Below are 20,075 nucleotides of genomic sequence, written 5' to 3'. Positions count from 1 at the left end.
ATTCCTCTCACAGTCTCTTCCTGGTTGATGTGCATTCAACAAAGCATGTCTGCCTGGCAACTGATCTTTTGGGAGACTGATATGAATGCAGTTAGAACCAGGAAATGATTATTTATATTGTGGTAGTGCCTAGCAACACTGCTTAGGGACCAGAACACCATTGTGTTTCTGCTGTACAAACACACAAGAAAAAGATGGTCTCCATTTCAAATTATATCATTCTGCTGTGTAGCCTGAGCCTGAAGCCCTTCCATAACCGACCATTCAGACTGTGTTGTGTTCCTTTCTGTGCCACCTGTGATACACAGACAAGTACATACTTAGCAGATGACACAGATATGGGTGCAGTTGCAGGCACTCTGGAGGGTAGGATTAGGATTTAGAATGACCTTGATAAACTGAAGAAATGGCTTAAAATTAATCAGTTGAAATTCAGTAAAGTCAAATGTGAAGTTCTACACTTGGGATAGAACAGTTGCGTGCACAGAAACAACCTGGAGAGAGACAGGCTAGGCAGAAGTACTGTGGACAAGACTCAAGGGTTATAATGATGAACGTGTGTCAATAAGCTGTTGTACAGAAAAAAGGCAATAGCATACTATTCTAACAGGAATGTCACATGCAAGTCAAGGGAAGAAATGATCCTTCCACTCCTATCATCGCTTAGTAGGGTCTCACTTAGAAAACTTATGTCCAGACTTGTGCCTTGCAGTGCCAGAAAACTGGGGACAAATTGGAAAGAATTCAATGAAGAGCAACAAAAATGATTAGTGGTCTGGGAAATGTGATTCAGGAGGAAAAGCTGAAAGAAGTGAAATTATTTAGTCTGGCGAAGTGAAAGAGGGATTTGGTAACAGTCTTCAAATACCAGAAGCTTGGTTATGAAGAGGATGGTGATACTCTGGGGCATCAGGGGATAGGACAAGGAGCAGCACTTTTAAATTGCAGCAAGGGAAATTTCGATTGGATATCAGGAAGAACTTTCTAACTATGAGAGTGGTTAAGCAATGAAACAGGCTACCTAGAGTTGTTGTGTTTCATCCTTTAGAAGTGTTTACAAACAGACTAGCCAAACATCTGTGTAGGCTGGTTTAGGCGGGGATGATCCTGCCCTTAGCAGAGGGTTGGATTTATCAATAGTCAACAACATTTTGTTGGGGGGAGAAGGGATGGGGGTTGATTTTAATGCAGCTGGCCTTCAAGAGTGGGCAGCTGCCCACTCTCAGCCTGTACTGGAGCCAGAGTCAATCATCACTCCCCTTCACTCTGCCGCAGTGCTGCTATTGCTGCTTCTCCCTAGTGTGGGCAATGCCCCCTGCTGCTTCAGTGGCACAGAAGCCTCCTTACCCTGAGGGCCAGATGAAATGCCTGTGGGCCACAGGTTGCTAACCCTTAGACTAGATGACCTCTTAAGGTCCTTTCTAGCCCTACTTTTCTCTAAAGCTGTGAAAAAACCTTGCTATAGCTGCCAGCTAAGTGATAGTTCATAAGCTTAAAGTGCTAGCTTTAGTCTTTGTTTGGGGGCATCTGATTCAGTCTTTGGCAATGACCAAGTTGACAGTTGTTTCTTCTATTCAGTCGAGTTATCAGAAATGAATAATATACCTATCAGCATTGATTACTGTTTTTCTTAAATAGCATGCGGCTGGGGCTAGGCCTGCTATAAAATTTAAGTGCCATTCTGAGGTGGCCACACTTCCTTTATCTGGTTTCCTCAATTGTATGTGAGAAAATAGCCAACTTCTTTCCTTTTCCCTGTTAACTAACAGAAGAATGGTAGAGGACCAAGCTCTTAAGTCTTGTTTTTTGTTGTTACTTTGTCATCTTTTCATTTTGTTCTGTCACATGAGAGGATTCTGGTAAAACAGAATTTATTTTCCTGAATTAAGGGCCGTGCCATGGTGGGATGTGCCGAGTGCCCTTAACCCTGACTGAAGTAAATTTTAGTACTGTGTACACTTTCTGCAAGGAGTTCAAAACACAAGAAAAGTTTTAAAATAAGCCTAAAATGGTACTTAAAAAAAAAAAAAAAAAGATTTATATGGAACTGTTTTACATATATTAATAAGCCAATTGGAAGTGCCTATTTATCTTTCCTTTCTTTTTAACTCTTCTGTGCAAGAGATTGTTCCTTGGCTGCACTTGGTTGTGCGTTGTACCAGGCTTACTGACAGCTTTTGGAGGTTGTGTTCTTTCTCCTTTAAAAAGATGGCAGATGACACTAGGTAGGGCACTAATTTAAGATTGGGAAGACTTGGATTCAGTTCCCTGTTCTGCCACAGATTTTCTGTATGACCATGAGTTCTTTCTTTGCCTAGAGTGAGTAACTACTGGGCTGTGTACTTTCTTTTAGAGAGGCAAACTGTTAAAATTGTGCAGACTGGCTGGTAGCTAGTGTGTTGAGTCATGAATTTTACCTCTTCCTGTTAATTTTTTTTGCAGTGTTGTAATGTGAAGAGTAGGGCACAAAAGGAACCTTAATAAAAGTGGTCTCACTTTATATTATTTTTGCATAGTTACTTACAAAAATAGAACATTGTACATCAGTGGGTAGAGCAATAATCTGTTAATGCATCTTGGAAAATAAGAGTTTATTACACTGATTCAAATGGGCTACATAACACTTACCTCCAAGATTTTACTCTCGAGTTCTTGTCTAGTTTGTAAGCTTTCCTAACAGTTGGCACACTGCTGAATGATTCCTGAGCCATGATGGTTCCTTCTTTTCTAGGCTTTTATAACAATAGTACAAAAGTTGCTGTGAAGACTTTGAAGACTGGAACAATGTCAGTGCAAGCATTCCTGGAGGAGGCCAACCTCATGAAAACGCTTCAGCATGACAAGTTAGTCAGGCTGTATGCAGTAGTCACCAAAGAAGAACCTATTTATATAATAACAGAATTCATGGCAAAAGGTGAGAACTACTGAGCCTTAAAAGCAGCATCAAGAGTTAAATATTCTATATGTAATGAATTTACTCCCAGTAACAAACAATAGAAAAAGACACATATTTTATACATTTGCAGATTTTGGTTTTAAATGATCCAGAATCTGTCTCTGAAAGACAATTTTTATTTTATGCCCACAGTGTTTTTAGGTTGCATTATGTCAGAAATTTCTCAAAGTCTCTAAAATACATTTTTTTGGCACATCCTAAGTGTATTCCTTAATATCTGTGGTCACTCTCTGTAATGTGACTGATCATCTCTCACCAAAACGGTGTAACTAGTTAAAGCAAACTACATGCAGCAATCCTTCACTTCATTAACATTTTCATTAATTATCTAATATGTTTAATTGATTGTCCATCATGCAGACAACCAGGCTTTTCTAGGTAGTTACTACACAGTGCAGAAGGTTCACAAAATAAAGCTATTTATGAATGGATACTTTAGTTGCGTGTTTTCATCAAAGGGCCATTCTGTTGTCCTTATGAACAAGAGGTAACTTTGAGTAGATGTGTTTTGTGGCATTTTAAAATCATAATATGGTTACAGAGTGGTAATTACAGGCAGTTCCCCAAGGACAGGTTTTTTGATATCCCTAAAAATGGGAAAATCAGTTGTTCATATCTGTGATTCAAAGGAAAAACCAAAAAACAAAACCCCAAACCAGAATAAAACAGGTCACTCTCACAACAAAACAAAACAGGTATTGTTCTGTGTTGTTGTAAGAGCATGTTAAGAAACTTAGCTAATTGTATCCAATTTAATGTTGTCACATATTTGTAAAACTGGCAACCTGATTACAGGGCTAGTGATGAACTTCCTTTGATTTGTAAACTATGCTGTTTTATTCTTTCTTTATTGAAACAGGCAGTTTGCTGGATTTTCTGAAGAGCGATGAAGGAAGTAAATTGTTTCTTCCAAAATTAATTGACTTCTCAGCTCAGGTAAATAGTTACAATACAAACAAAATTGAGTTGCTGACAGCATTTGTCTTTTAGTCTGAAACTTGTGTCAATTATTGTTGTAAACTCTGTTGTAGTAACAGTGAACTTTATTTCATCATACCAAAAAGCCTTGAGAAATATCATGTCTAGAACTACTTCTACATGGGAAGGAAATAAGAGTGTTTTATGATAAAACCTACCTATTCTTAATGTTGGTACGTTATCTGTTGTCAGTGCTATTGTCATTTCTGTTTGCAGAAGAAAGGGCTGTTTTCATTTCTAGTAGTAATAATATGTAATGGTCTACTCAATTTACAATTCCATGGATTTTGTGGAAACTGGAATATCTGGGATTGCCTCCCAAAATCAATGTAAAAAAAACAAAACAATAAAAATGAATGAAATGCTGGACCCCGAGGGTGAGGGGGGGAGGGGTGTTGAAGTGCCAGCTGGCAGGGTGGCATGAAGGGCAGCAGACAAGATGGCGGCCACCCTCTCATCCTTCCTTCCACCACTGAGACCTCTACCATTCAGCGCCGAGAGGTAGGGCTGCCAGAGCACATCCAGGTAATATACGCAGAATTAGCTTTTTATATCATAAACAACACATGAAAATTGTTTAGTTTCTCCATAATTTAAGGTAAACTTCTAATAATATAAAATCAATTCTGCATAGTATATGCACTTGAGAAACTTTTAAAAGACTGTTAGTAAATCCTTTTTTTTGCACTGGATCAACTGGTCAAATTTCTATTTAGCTGAAGAGTGCTGTTGCTTTCAAAATAATGATAATTTTAGATGCATTTCAGTTGTTTACACTTACTGCAATAATTTTTAGAATTATTTTCTTGTACGTATAGCGTATGAGAGAGCTCAGCTCACTCGCATCAGAACCCAATCAACAACAAATAGCTACAAACTATATAAATGGGGTACCTATGATTTTTAGGTTACGCTTGTGTAAGCTCCAGAATGACACAGAAACCAGAGTCCAATTTAAAACCCAATGGGTGCATCTACATTAGATGCTTTATTGTACATTAGACTAATTTAATGCACAGTAAAGCATCACTGTCTACACGTGTGCAGCAATTACTGTGCAGTATGTTAGCTTAATGCACCATTTTCTAGTACAGTACCTATAGATACAGATACTAGAAAAATGACACATTAATTAACGCACCATACTGCATGCATAGACACTGATTGGGAGCAAATTGCTCCCGGTCAGCCTGGGCAGAAGGGGGCCACAGGCTTTTAACTGTGTTAAGTGATTCTGAGAGCATATTGTTCCCCCAACTTTTTCTAATGAGCATTAGACTTGACAGACATATTATTTTGTATTGATTAGTTCCAGCATGCTGGAAAGACAATAATAGTATTAAGTAGCATAATGTGGTTGATACCACTGGGAAGCCAGTATGTAAATAAGTATGACTTGAGTCTTTCAGTTACAGAGGCTACTATGAGCCAACCCAGATGGGTGTGTCTAGATGAGCGCACACGTGCCTCTTGCCCCATCTCAAAGGAATTTGAGATGGGGCAAGAAGCAGGTGCAGGAATGAAAAAATGTTCCCTGTGCTGCAAACTTGCAGCACAGAGAGAAAATTTAGACCCCTGGATAGCCAGGGGTCAGAAAAAAAACACTCCACAGAACAGAGGAGCAAGGCACGGTCCCAGACCATTCCTGGAGCCAGCACAGGAGTCAGTCCTCCAGAAGAGATGCTCTGGTTTTGGCCAGAGCATCTCTTTGGTGCTCCTGCTGCCCCCGGCACTGTCCAACGTAATTTAGGGAATGGGGGAGGGGGCGGTTATAGGTGACAGGGGGATGTGGGGGGAATTTGGAAATGGCGGGGCTAATGTCCCTGGGGCTGCACAGGGCAAGTGGCCAGAGCAGCCACGGTGAAGCTGGCGGCGTGCAGAGGAACCTGGTCCAGCCCGTGCGGCTTGGTAGTCCAGCTTTGCACTGCAGTGAGTCGCATGGCTCCGGGAGGCACGCACAGGAGCTGCGCCTCCTGGAGCCATGTGACTTGCTCTAGCGCAAAGCTGGATTAGCGAGCCACACGGGGCTGGGCCAAGTCCCGCCGCACCAGGTCCCCCCTCTGCTCTGCTCTGCTGTGTCTGCAGGGAGGTGGTGCGCAGTAGGACCTGCTGCCATGGAACCAGCCTGGTTGGACGGCAGAGCAGCCCCAGGGTTGGCAGGACCCGGCTGGCCTCAGCACGTGGTCCCCATGCGCCGGGTTCTGCTGGCCATGGGACCAGCCCAGCTAGGTGGCAGAGCAGCCCTAGGGCTGGCAGGACCCGGCTGGGCTTGGCATGCGGTCCCCAAGATCTGGGAGCTGGCAGCAGCAGGCTCAGAGCACCCCACTCCTGCTGCTGCTCTGGAAGGTAAGTTATGGGCCCTGGGCGGGGGGACGGTGGCCCTCCAGGGTGCCTGGGGCCATGGGCGGGGGGACGGTGGCCCTCCAGGGGGGAGCTAGGGCCCTGGATGGGGGGGAAGGGCATTCCATGTGCTGTGTGGGGAGGCTGTACCCTGTGGGGGCCAGGAGACCCACCCCTCCTGAGCAGCCCCCCGACAAGGTCCCCTACACCCACAGTCCCCCCAGCAATTGCCCCACACCTACCCACAGACCAACCCACGTCCTTCCATACACACCCAAATGCCTTACCCCACACCCCTTCCTGCAAACACTACATCCCCCCCATCACACACCCATCATGTGCGAAGGAGACCAAAAGCACACATCAACACATCGTAGTGGATGGGTCAGTTTCGACCTAGAAGGGTGTGGGCAGTGGGGTCCCGCAGGGCTCAATCCTTGGACCGATACTCTTCAATATCTTCATCAGCAACTTGGACGAGGGAGTGAAGTGTACTCTGTCCAAGTTTGCGGATGACACAAAACTGTGGGGAGAAGTGGACACGCCGGAGGGCAGGGAACAGCTACAAGCAGACCTGGACAGGTTGGACAAATGGGCAGAAAACAACAGAATGCAGTTCAACAAGGAGAAGTGCAAAGTGCTGCACCTAGGGAGGAAAAATGTCCAGCATACCTACTGCCTAGGAAATGACCTGCTGGGTGGCACAGAAGTGGAAAGGGATCTTGGAGTCCTAGTGGACTCCAAGATGAACATGAGTCGGCAGTGTGACGAAGCCATCAGAAAAGCTAATGGCACTTTATCGTGCATCAGCAGGTGCATGACGAATAGATCCAAGGACGTGATACTTCCCCTCTATCGGGCGCTGGTCAGACCGCAGTTGGAGTACTGCGTGCAATTCTGGGCGCCGCACTTCAAGAGAGATGTGGATAACCTGGAGAGGGTCCAGAGAAGGGCCACTTGTATGGTTAAGGGCTTGCAGGCCAAGCCCTACGTGGAGAGACTAGAGAACCTGGACCTTTTTAGCCTCCACAAGAGAAGGTTGAGAGGTGACCTTGTGGCTGCCTATAAGTTCATCACGGGGGCACAGAAGGGAATTGGTGAGGTTTTATTCACCAAGGCACCCCTGGGGGTTACAAGAAATAATGGCCACAAGCTAGCAGAGAGCAGATTTAGACTAGACATTAGGAGGAACTTCTTCACAGTTCGAGTGGCCAAGGTCTGGAATGGGCTCCCAAGGGAGGTGGTGCTCTTCTCCTACCCTGGGGGTCTTCAAGAGGAGGTTAGATAGGCATCTAGCTGGGGTCATCTAGACCCAGCACTCTTTCCTGACTATGCAGGGGGTCGGACTCGATGATCTATTGAGGTCCCTTCCAACCCTAATATCTATGAAAACACATAGGTATTTAGAATTTATTTTATCATGATGATAGAGACACTAGTAGGCTTCCAAATCTCTTTACCATTGTAAATATACCAATAAAGCATTGCCCAACTAACCAATCCCTCTCTATCTCTCTCTATAGGGGTGTGTGTGTGTGTGTGTGTGTGTGTGTGTGTGTGGAGTGGTCTTTTGTTTTAATTGTGGAAGAACATGGATTTTGGGATATTTTTTAAAATGGATTTGGGATCCTGCTGCAGCAGTCCAGCTGGCACAAGGGGTAGTGTCCCCAGATACCAATTGGCTGGGCCTCAGGAGCTCCTGAGAGCAAGTAGCCCTCAGCTGCTTGCCAGGGCAGCTTTTTGTACTGATGGGGACAGCACAGGTGCTGGCCCCGGGCTCTAGCTTTCTCTGGCTGCAGATCCAGGAGGAGCCAAGCAGGGTTATTTTGCCCCAAGTGGCACAATTTGCTCCACAATAAAGTGCATGTCTGACGCGTGCGCTGAGGCAAAAAGCCCCAGGTCAGATTTGCACAACTTTTATCTGAGCTGCTGCAAGCGTGTGTGCTTGCATGTGTGGATGCGCCCGATGAGAGCATTAAACTGCAGCCCCACTTCTTCTCCCCCGCCCCCCCCCCCCCCCCAACCCTCAGGATTTAGAAAAAGGTAAGAGATCCATTGTATGAACTGCCCTTGCCACAACTGCTGGTCCAGTGTGGCTGCAGGCTTGGTAGCTTGTTTAAACTACCTGTATAGGTCAACTTAAATTCTGCAGTGGCAAAAACTACAGGTTTTCCTTGCTTTATGCGGGTTCTGTGTGTGCGAATTCACACTTACAGCTTCATAGATGTTAGGGTCGGAAGGGACCTCAATAGATCATCAAGTCCGACCCCCTGCATAAGCAGGAAAGAGTGCTGGGTCTAGATGACCCCAGCTAGATGCTCATCTAACCTCCTCTTGAAGACCCCCAGGGTAGGGGAGAGCACCACCTCCCTTGGGAGCCTGTTCCAGACCTTGGCCACTCAAACTGTGAAGAAGTTCTTCCTAATGTCCAGTCTAAATCTGCTCTCTGCTAGCTTGTGGCCACTGTTTCTTGTAACCCCCGGGGGCGCCTTGGTGAATAAAACCTCACCAATTCCCTTCTGTGCCCCCATGATGAACTTATAGGCAGCCACAAGGTCGCCTCTCAACCTTCTCTTGCGGAGGCTGAAAAGGTCCAGTTTCTCTAGTCTCTCCTCGTAGGGCTTGGTCTGCAGGCCCTTGACCATACGAGTGGCCCTTCGCTGTACCCTCTCCAGGTTATCCGCATCCTTCTTGAAGTGTGGCGCCCAGAATTGCACGCAGTACTCCAACTGCGGTCTGACCAACGCCCTATAGAGGGGAAGTATCACCTCCCTGGACCTATTCGTCATGCATCTGCTGGTGCACGATAAAGTGCCATTGGCTTTTCTGATGGCTTCGTCACACTGCCGGCTCATGTTCATCTTGGAGTCCACTAGGACTCCAAGATCCCTTTCCACCTCTGTGCCACCCAGCAGGTCATTCCCTAGGCTGTAGGTGTGCTGGACATTTTTCCTCCCTAGGTGCAGCACTTTGCATTTCTCCTTGTTGAACTGCATCCTGTTGTTTTCTGCCCACTTGTCCAACCTATCCAGGTCTGCCTGCAGCTGTTCCCTGCCCTCCGGCGTGTCCACATCTCCCCATAGCTTTGTGTCATCTGCAAACTTGGACAGAGTACATTTCACTCCCACGTCCAAGTCGCTGATGAAGACATTAAAGAGTTTCGGTCCAAGGACCGAAACCTGCGGGACCCCACTGCCCACACCCTTCCAGGTCGAGACTGACCCATCTACCACGACTCTTTGGGTGCGACCCTCTAGCCAATTCGCCACCCACCGGACCGTGCAGTCATCCACATCACAGCCTCTTAACTTGTTCACCAGTATGGGGTGGGATACCGTATCGAAGGCCTTCCTGAAGTCTAAGTATACGACATCCACCCCTCCTCCTGTGTCCAGGCGTTTCGTAACCTGGTCATAAAAAGAGACTAGGTTGGTCAGGCACGATCTGCCCGCCACAAACCCATGCTGGTTTCCCCTCAGCATAATTTGCCCTGCCGGGCTCTCACAAATGTGAGCCTTGATAATTTTTTCAAATACTTTACCAAGGATGGAGGTGAGACTGACCGGCCTATAGTTGCCCGGGTCCTCCTTCCTCCCCTTTTTGAAAATGGGGACCACGTTAGCCCTTTTCCAGTCCTCCGGGACTTGGCCCGTGCGCCACGAGCATTCGAATATTCCCGCCAGTGGCTGTGCAATGATGTCAGCCAGTGCCTTCAGCACCCTCGGATGGAGCCCATCCGGGCCTGCCGACTTAAAGGCATCCAGTTCTTCCAAGTGACTCTGCACCATCTCAGGATCTACGTATGGAAGTCTGGCGCCTTGCTGCTGCCTCTCTACAACCCCAGTGAGAGACTTGTCGTGCCCCTCGCTTAGGAACACTGAGGCAAAGAACTCGTTGAGGAGTTCAGCCTTGTCCCCTCTATCTGTCACCAATTGTTTCTGCCCATTTAGCAGCGGTCCTATTCCTCCCTGGGCCTTCCTTTTACTCCCAATATATCTAAAAAACAATTTCTTGTTGTCCTTTACTTGGGTTGCCATCCTCAGCTCCATGGTAGCTTTGGCCCGCCTAACTGCCTCCCTACAAGCACGAGCAGAGGAGGTATATTCATCTTTAGTGATCTCACCCTGTTTCCACTTTTTATGTGCTCCCCTTTTGGCCCTTAGGCTGCCCTGGATTTCTCTGGTCAGCCATGGAAGCCTCCTGGCCCCTTTCCCTCTTTTGCCTCGCTCGGGGATCGTCTTGCTTTGTGCCCAAAGGATCGTTTCCTTTAGGCACAGCCACCCTTCTTGGGCTCCCATCCCATCAAAACTCCTACTCTGCAGTGCTTCCTTGACTAATCGCCTGAGTGCATTGAGATCAGCTTTCCTAAAGTCTAGCACTTTCACCCTACTAGTTACCTTACCCACTCGCCGTCTTATGTTGAATTCTGTTATAAGGTGATCACTGTCTCCCAGATAGCTACTGATCTGGAGGTCCCCTATCATGTCATCTCCCGTTGCCAATACCAGATCCAGTATGGCATTCCCCCTAGTGGGACCATGCACCTCCTGTGTCAGGTGGAGGTCCTGTACACAAGTTAGAAACCTGCGTGAGCGATGGGACCTTGCTGTCTGCGTCTCCCAGCAGATGTCCGGGTAGTTTAGGTCCCCCATGACTACCGCCTCTTTAGCTTTTATGGTCTCCGAGAGTTGCCTCAGGAGCCCCGCATCTATTTCTTCCCCTTGGTGTGGGGGTCTGTAACAGACCCCTACCACCAAATCCCTTTCTCCTTGCCCCCCATGTAGCCTAACCCACAATCCTTCTACTTCCTCAACCTCGGATTCTGTCTTGATGAGGGTTGATGTGTATTGCTCACTGATATAAAGTGCAACCCCCCCCCCTTTCTTCCCCGACCTGTCCTTTCTATACAATCTATAGTCCTCAATATGTACCGCCCAGTCATGGGATGAATCCCACCAGGTCTCTGTTAGCCCCACTAAGTCATAGGTGTTTAGTGCAAGCAGGAGCGCTAGTTCATCCTGCTTGTTCCCCATGCTCCTAGCATTAGTATATAGGCACTTCAGCTCTGCGACTGGTGCCTTTGCTGCCCCCCCGCTCCAAGTCCCATGGGGCCCATTGCTTCTTACCTTCTTGTTCCTTACCTGTTCTATAGTGCTGGCCTCCCCATGGCCTTCAGGTTCCCAGTGTTCTCCTTCTTCAGGCTGGGCTGTCCTTGTGGGTGCCACATGGTTTGGTGGTCCACAGCTTCCCCTGCCCTCGTACTCCCCTCCCCCCGACGAGCCTAGTTTAAAGCCCGCCAGAGGAGATCCGCCAACCTAGAAGAAAACACACGCTTACCTTTGGGGGACAGGTGAAGCCCATCCCAGCTGAGCATGTCCCTCGTCGTGATGTGCGGGTCATGGTCCAGGAAGCCGAAGCCTGCCTCGAGACACCACTGCCGAAGCCGCCAGTTGGTCTCTCTGATGCAGTTCTCCTGCCATCTTCCTCGTCCGGTCACTGGTAGGATGGAAGAGAAAACCACCTGGGCGCCGAACTCCTTCAGCACGCCGCCCAGAGCACAGTAGTCCGCCATCAAGTGATCGGGGGTTCTCCTGGCCGCATCATTAGTACCCACATGGACTAGGACCATGGGGTAATAATCGGTGGGCTTGATCCTGGCCTGGATTACCTCCGTCACATCCCGAATCTTTGCTCCAGGGAGGCAGCATACCTCTCGTGCCGAGGGGTCCTGGCGACAGATGGGTCCTTCCGTACCTCTCAGGATGGAGTCTCCTATGACGAGCACTCGTCGCCTCCTCCTCTGGGTCATCGTGGATCTCTTGATCTGTTTGGAGTGTGAAGAACGTGGTGTTTCTTCTTGCCCAAGGGTTTCCTCCTCCCCTTCCACCTCCTGCAGGGTCGCCAGGGCCTCGTACCTGTTCACCAGTCGGACTGGAGAAGCTGGTACCGGTTCGCTGCGTGCCGCTCCGGTCCTGGCTGTGACCGTCTGCCACTCTGCTGTGGAGGGTATTCCCCAGGGTGCTTCTTCCTTTGGTGCCTGGGCCTGCAGGGAAAGGAAATAACTATCAATTTCATCCTCCGCCTCCCTGATCCCCCTCAGCCTGCTAACCTCCTCCCGGAGCTCCCTCACCTGCGCCTCCAGAGCCCTAAGACGGGCACCTGCTAGACAGGTGTGGGGGCCCCCAATCTCTGCTCCCCCCGGCCCTGCTGGGGATACCCCACAGGCCAGGAGGTAGGGGGACACCGGCTCCCCCATGGGCTCGGTCTGGGTGGAGGCCTCAGACCTGCCCCGGGTAGCCTTGTCCCCCTGGACAGAGGCCCTAGCAGTACTCCTCGTAGACACCATTCTACAAGCTGCTGTTTGTAGACCTGCGCGGTGTCTACGCCTTACCCCTACAGGAGTCCCACTCCTGGCCCTCCTTGCCCGCCCTCCGGCGCGAACGCCCGCGCAAACGCCGGCGTGCTCTTACAGAGCGCGCCTGTTTGCGCGCTCTGTTCGCGCCGCGCGGCTCGGGAGCGCGGCTTCCTACCGGCTCAGCTATATGGGACCCGGGGGGCTTCCCCTCCGGATCCGGCTCAGCTGCGCCGGGTCCCTCCGCCCCACTTACCTTCGGGGGATCAGCTGCTGCTGCCCCCGCTGCCGATTCCTCTGTTGTTGCTGCTGCCGCCGCCGCCTCCGGTCAGTTGGTTGGTAAGAAGGGCACACGTGCGTGCGGAACACACGTGTGCTGCCTCCTCTCCTTCCCGCTGCTGGTTCCCGAGTGCTGGGAACTACGTCACTCCGTGGCTTTAAAGCCCGCGGTTTGAATTACCCGCCCCGCTCCAACGGCCAATCAGGCGCCCCGGTCTACCCGGAAGTGCCTGCCGGCAGTTCTGCCCCTATGCTCCCCCGCTGGGGGGATCCGCTGCCACAGGAGCCTGCTCCCCCAAGGGTTAGGGTGACCCTTTTTATACCAAAAATTTGTTATATGTGAGGTAAATTCACTCTTATGCAATTGATGTGGTAGAAGCCCACAGTCAGCTGCTTTGTGCAGTGCATTGTGGGAGTGATGCACACCAAAATATAGTCTCCTGTGCAGATCTGTGCTCCTTGCTCGTCTGCATCCCATGTTTCTGTAGTTGCCATCCCTATTATGATAACATTCACCACCACCCGTGCTTTATGTGTACTGTCTACTGTTGGTGAGTACCAAAGCTGTCTTGTAAAAATGGTAGAAATGGGTCTGGGGGTCAGTACAGTCAAGGTCTTGAAACGTATCCCTATTTGTTGCATTGTAAAGTGGGTTCCCTTTATGTGAATTCAAGTTATGAGCCGTTTTCCAGGAACACATGTACAGCATAAAGCGAAGGAAACCTTTACTTATGCATAGAAAGAATATTGTTACTAAGCTTTATAAATAACATACAGGGACCTGGAGAGAATAACTAAATTGGGCATAACATTTAAGATGGAAAAGTATAGTGTAGTTGGCAAACTGTAGTAGGGCTGGGCGAAGCTTCAGTCCCTGATTCAATTCGGCCCGTTTCAGTGGCCGAATCTCCGAATCCAAATAAAATCAGGAGACACTTTTAATCTCTCCAAATCGAATCAGAACTCTCCGAATCTATTCGGAGAGATTTGGCGATTCAGACATAGACACAGCTTTTAAATGTTTTTTTTCTACATACCTCAAGGTAGCAGGTGTCTCATGAATGGTGAGATGGTGAAGTGGATGGAGTGTCCCACAGGAGCATGGGGGGCTCCCCAGCATGCTCAGCAGCAGACCCGGAAGTGGACTGGAAGCACTTCTGGTCCACTTCTGGGTCCGCTGGGGAGCCTCCGTGGCTCAGCGACTGGTGCCCCCTGGATCTGGGGGGGGCACCCGGGGTCCCCCCCGTGGCTGATCGCCGAGCCGAGGGCATGCTCAGCGGCGGACCTGGAAGTGGACTGGAAGTGTTTCCAGTCCACTTCCAGGTTCACTGCCAAGCACACAAGGGGGGCGGGGGGCGCTCTCCTGTAGGACGCTTCATGTGCCCCAGCATCACAGCGTTCACAAGCTGTACCTGGTACCTCGAGGTATGTACAAAAAATCATTCTGCGTCTATGGACAAATCGCTGATTCTCTGAATCGGTATTGAATCTTCAGGTTCGGATTTGGTCGAATCGAATTGGGGAGAGTGATCCAAATCAACTAATCAAATCACTGTCCCCAATTCAGGCCACATCTGAATTGAATATGGCCTGTTTTGCACACACCCCTAGTATGCAGTCCTAAGTGGGGAAGATGAGAAAAAAATTGTGAGGTAATGCTGCTGAAAAAAATTATAGCAGGCAACAAAGGACATGTGAATTTATAATCTGCAAAATAATCCTGTGTGATTATGGCAATGATTCTCAACCAGGGTGCTGAGGTGTGCAAACATAATTCACAAGATAAAGATTCTGCCCTGTTAGGGTCTTTCTGAGTTCTCTGGAGCAGAAGAATCAGTCTGTTATTTTTATGTAGTCAATTAAGAAGTAAAAACTAGGAGGTAGCATTTTCCAAGAGATGCCTCAAGACTATTGAGGGGTGCCTTGGTTCTAGAAAGCTTGAAAACCACTGGATTATGGGCCAGATGTGCAAAGGTAACACATGATGAACAGGCCAGTTACAGACCATCCTTCATGTTCTAGTGCTATAGTTTGTGGAGGTAGATTGAGGAAGATATCTTGTTACTTCCAGAAGTGTTAGTTCAGATCCCTAGTTCAAGGGGAAAACATAGGGAAAGGAAATTCACATTAAACTACTTAAGCTGACACAGACTTGAACTTGGTGTGACTGTATAATTCACAGCAATTTTTTAGGCTGTTTGCCAATTATTCTGGCTTCTCAGGAAAAAAATAAAAAGGCAGCAAACAATAGCACAGGGGTGTCTATTTTCTTGGACGTTCACTGTGAATTTGCAGTGTGGTAATCTTGTCCATGACCAGGCAGCACTAGTAGTACTGCTCTCATATGAACATCCCAACATATGTGCAGGAGTGCCGGGTGTGCCCGCAAATGTTTGCTGCAATGATCAGTTTCTGAAGGTACCAGTGCTCATTGCAGAATAAGTTAATAAAGGGCTTGTGGTATAGCAGGGGGAGGGTAAACAGGAAACAGTTCCACTTCATACATTGCAGTCTTATCCAGAACAACAGCCTTTGTAATCTAGAGTGGTCTGTCAGAGGTGTAAAAGTGAGTTGCAGGGCCACAGGCAGGGGGAGGGAGGATGTGGTCATTGTGACCATCAGAGCGCAGAAAAAGTCATGCAGTGCCTAATGACACTTAAAACATGCACACTTAGCTGAGCCCAGGAGTGGTACTTTGGTATAAGTTGAAGTGGCTTTTCCATCACAAAACCCATTTGGGTCTTTACAGCTCAGCCTGTTTAATATCTACCTGCTGGTAACTTTCTTCCCCTGGTCAATTAGCGAGAGGAATATTGTTGGAACTCGAGAAGCTGACACGTACTACTTTGTTTAAGGACTTTTAAAAAACCAAACAAAATGCTATCTAAAACATTGGTCTAAGTTTTAAACGCTGACCACTTCCAAACAAGCTGAATAAAACTTGCCCTGACTGTATTTCTGTTGAGGCCAGTGGAGTCACCTCAGGGATTATTTTGGCCAATTCTTTGTTTGGACTGATGCCCCAGGTTTTGTAATAGTGTCCTTTTAAAACAATAATCTGGGGTGTTGAATTTTCACTGCAGAAGGCCATGGGTGAAATCCTGGCTTTTTGATCTTTTTACATTTAGAGAGTGTGATATTTGTTTTTTAAACTTAGGCTCAATGCTACATTTCTGATTCTATTGCCTTGTTATCAGAGCTGTTAGAATCCATTTTACCCTCAGTAATAGCAAATACACACCAAATTTCTAGTTACAAAAGGTGCACTAGATTTCCATATGATTTTGTTTGAGAGAGTTTTTGATGCACTTGTACTCAGTTATCAACTTCGGACTGTCATCTTTATGAAATAAAAAAATTATATAAAAAAGACAAAAATAAGTAAACTTGCTTGTCCTCTCTGAGAAATGGGTCCAGACCAAGGATTTTTTAAGTTGCGGTTTTTTGTTTTGTTTTTGTTTTGTTTTTTTTAAATATGAGAATTTTCTCTCCATCCTCTGAAAGAGAGAAACTGAGCCCTGAAAAATGCCATTTTGAGAACAAAAGCAGAGTTGGGTAAAGGAATAACTTTTAGAGTCCAAGTAGAGAGAATGTTATAATTTTAAAGATGTATGTTACAGACTTTGGAAACCTGATTAGAAGGGAAACTGTTTTGCAGCCTTATCCTACAGTATGTGCTACTGCTACCAAGCAATAATATAAAACAGGGTAGAGTGTCTGTCTCTTGTTTTAAATGCAGCGGTCCAGAACCAAACACCGGGATGTAAAGTACATAAGGAACAAAGACTGAAGGATCAAGAATCTGAACTAGGTTCCTCTTCAGAAATAATCTGTTAAGTGTTTACTAGTGGCCTATTTGATGTGTGGCTTTGTCTTCAGTTTGCTATTAGCAAATGAGAGTTGTAGTTAGTTGCATTAGTCTGAGATGAGAAAGAAGGCAGGGTAGAGATGCACCTTAGAGTAACTAAATCTGCATGTTTTTCTTAGTCTGAGCACACTTCGTCAGATGCTGATCAGCGTCTCTGCATCTGATGAAGTGAGCTCAGACGCAGGAAAGCTTATGCATCTCGGATTTACTGTATTTACTTTATTCCAAGATGAGGCTTCACCCCACCTCCTCCCGTGTGTTAAATGGGGGGAACAAAAAGTCTCTCATCTTGAAATCTAATGCAGTGTGGTGCAGGATAACCAGCTGCTGTATGTAGCCCTGGCTGCAACCCAGGCTCAGGGCCCAGAGCTGCAGCTACAGCTCCTGCCTTCCCCTGTCTTCCTCCCCATACCCTTCTCCCTACCCCTTCTTCATCTTTCCCCAACCCCATGGCACAAGCAGCTGCTGCTGCTGCTGCTACAGGGTTGGCCAGGGGCCAGAACAAACATGCTCCATGCCCCAGGCTGTAGTGGGCTTGGAGCTTGCCAGAGCATGGGGGGGGAGGGGGGAGGCACAAGTGAAGGAAAGAGGCTGCTGAGTAGTGGGGAGATGTGGAAAAGGAGGACCTGAGGCCGTGGGTAAGGCAGGCAGGGGACTAGAAGATGCATGGTAGGAGAAGACAGGTGGAGGTGGGGAGGAGGAGGCCTGAGGGTGAGGGTGGGGCAGAAAGGGATAAAAGGCTGCAGGGGAATGGAAGAACCTGAGGCTGTGGTGGTGGTAGGCACGGGGGGGCAGAGGCAATCGGGGCAGGCACGGGGGGGAGCTAAATGGGGAGTTTGCAAGGTGCAGGGGGCAAGTCTGCCTTCCCAACCATGTCTCCATCTTCTGCGCTCTCCTGCCTGGCCTTGTAAGCTAAGGACAGACATTACACACAAACTGGTTTAAATGATCAGAAACTGATTTAAACCTGTAACAAAACTTATGTTCAGTGCACATAAGCCAGTTTGAAAAAGGCTGAAACTGGTTTGAGATAAACTTGAATGTAGTATCAGGGTTAACTGACTTGAGTCAAACCAGTTTATGCAATGTCTGTCCCAAACCCCTTCTTGGTTTAAGTTAAATTAGAGTCCTCCAGTATCCCAAATGCTTTGCAATTCTGGAGTGGGCTCTGCTCCAGACCAGCAGGGCTGGCCCCTAGGGCTGCACAAAACTTTGGTCGCTGATTCAATTCGGAGGAGATTCGGCCTGATTTGGTGGCCCAATCCGAATCTAATTGGGAGACCCATTAAAAGGTCCAAATTGAATCTGAAGCCTCTGAATTGATTTGGAGATTTGGATCAACTGGGGAGGAGCAGGCACAGCCAGGCAGCTGCAGGCTCTCCTGTGGCTCTTCTAGTAGTGCCTGCCTCTCTCTGGGTTGGGGGAGCTGTGAGAGAAGCCTCCATGGCTGCCCTGCCTGGCCTCAGCCTCCTGGCACTTAAAAAAGAAAAAAGAAAAAAATCCCTGCACTCATTGGCTCTGGCAGTGGTGATCAAGGCCTCTGAATACCTGTGGCAGAGCCCCCCCCCGGTCACAGTGTAAAGCAGTGGGGGGTAGCAGGGATCACTTCCCCTGCTTGGCACCTGTGCGGCAGCTGCCTCATAGTGCGGGTGCAGTGCAGCTTGGCAGGATCCTGTGCACTGTCTGGGAGCTGGGGCAGCTCCAGCAGTCACCTGGACCCCGGCACCACTCCACCTCAGTAGCCTTAGCTCTCAGACAGTGCATGGCACCCTGCTGAGCCACGCTGCACCTGCACCATGGGGCAGGTGCTGTGTGGGCGCCCAGTGAGGGAGGTGATCCCTGCTGACCCCACCGCTCTGCGCTGCACAGGGAGGGCTCTCAGAGGAACTGATAGCCACTGCCAGAGCTGGTGAGTGTGTGAATTTTTTTTTTAAAGTACCAGGAGTCTGGGGCTGGTCAGGGGATGTGGCCAGGCAGGGCAGCCATGGGGGCTTTTCCTGGGGAGAGGTAGGCACAGCCGGAGGGGCCACGGGAGACCCTGAAGCTGCCCTGCTGTTCCTGCCTCTCCCCGGGGGACCTAAGTCTCCAAATCAGTGCTAAGTATCTGATTCTGATTTGGCCAAATCAAATGGGGACAGTGATTCCAATTACCAAATCGAATCGGCCAAATCTGAATTGAATACTTCCCTATTTGCACAGCCCTACTGGCCCCTCCTCTCTGCTCCCTGGCTGCAGCTCCAGCAGAGACTGCAGGTACAGTGGGGTCTGCCTGGCTTCCTCCTGGTCCCCCCTCCCCCTCACCACTCCCTGCTCAAGCAGAGATTTGCCCCTTCCCCTCTGCCTTGCACAGACATCTCTCAGCATTAGCTAACATACCACATGCTTGTTACGATCCGTGCTGTGGGAGACGGGACAAAGGCAGATAGGACAGTGTCAGTTTAAGGCTTTCTGGAGCTAATCAACAGGTAGCTGGTAATGGCCCTCTGAAGAGCTTGAACTAATGAGAGAGACTTGTGTTTTTTTGATGGGCTGACAAATGCTAATAACTCCCTATGTGATTTCCTGCTGTGCAACTCAAATTTGTTATCAACAGGGAGGAAGTGGGAACCCCTCCCTAATTAGAGCATCCTGCTTGGGCCTGGCCACGCCCCCTCAGCTCATCACTGGGGAAGGGAAGGGAGGGCCCCTCCAGCTGATTTTAGGATTTCCATAGCATTGAGATTCACAGCTGATGTAATTTACAAGCAGTTCCATCTTCTTACACAGCTCACTTACTTACCAGTAGGGCCTGGTTTAAACCACAATTTTGCATTTTTCATGAAAATCAGGAAGTTGACTTTTGCTGGGGAGTTCCCCAGGAAGCAGCCATATCATGTGGCTTTTCCTTGCAAAAAAAAAAAAAATGGAGCCATGGGGGCTGCTGTGCAGTACACAGTCCCTGCCCCCACCTACCCCAGCAAGTGTTTTTAGCAGTGGTGCATTGCCTGGCCCTGCCTGGCAGGCAGTTGGAGGGAGGTGCTCTGTGCTGCCCCAGTAGGGCTCCTGCTTGCAGAGTGGATCTGGGGGCAGCAGTGGGTGAGGTTGAGGGACAGTGGCCTCCCCCATACATGCAGGGGGCCCCACCCCAGCCAAACTTGCCTGGCATTGCAGTGGCTTGGCAGTGCCCGCAGCCAACAAAGGTTTGCTGGGTGGGTGACAGGGGGCTGGAGTGTGAGTGGCATCTCTTGCACATGTGGGGGGGCCCAGCCCAGCCCAGCCCAGCCAAACTCACCCAGTGTTGTGAGTTTGTTGGCTGAGAGCAC

General features: G+C 48.5%; 1 protein-coding gene across 2 annotated transcripts in view; it reads left to right on the top strand.

The window, feature by feature from the left end:
- Positions 1–20,075, top strand: part of LYN (LYN proto-oncogene, Src family tyrosine kinase) — a 98,386-nt gene that overhangs the window by 50,879 nt on the left and 27,432 nt on the right. For both annotated transcript variants that reach the window (XM_019498670.2, XM_006272184.4), the window contains exons 9-10: positions 2,732–2,914; positions 3,816–3,892. In XM_019498670.2, coding sequence (XP_019354215.1) covers positions 2,732–2,914; positions 3,816–3,892 — 260 coding nt within the window. The remainder of the gene's footprint in view (positions 1–2,731; positions 2,915–3,815; positions 3,893–20,075) is intronic.

This window comes from Alligator mississippiensis, chromosome 3, assembly GCF_030867095.1.
Source record: "Alligator mississippiensis isolate rAllMis1 chromosome 3, rAllMis1, whole genome shotgun sequence".
Taxonomy (NCBI): Eukaryota; Metazoa; Chordata; order Crocodylia; family Alligatoridae; genus Alligator; species Alligator mississippiensis.
Note: the sequence above shows the minus strand (reverse complement) of the source record. Positions and strands in the feature narration are given on the sequence as shown.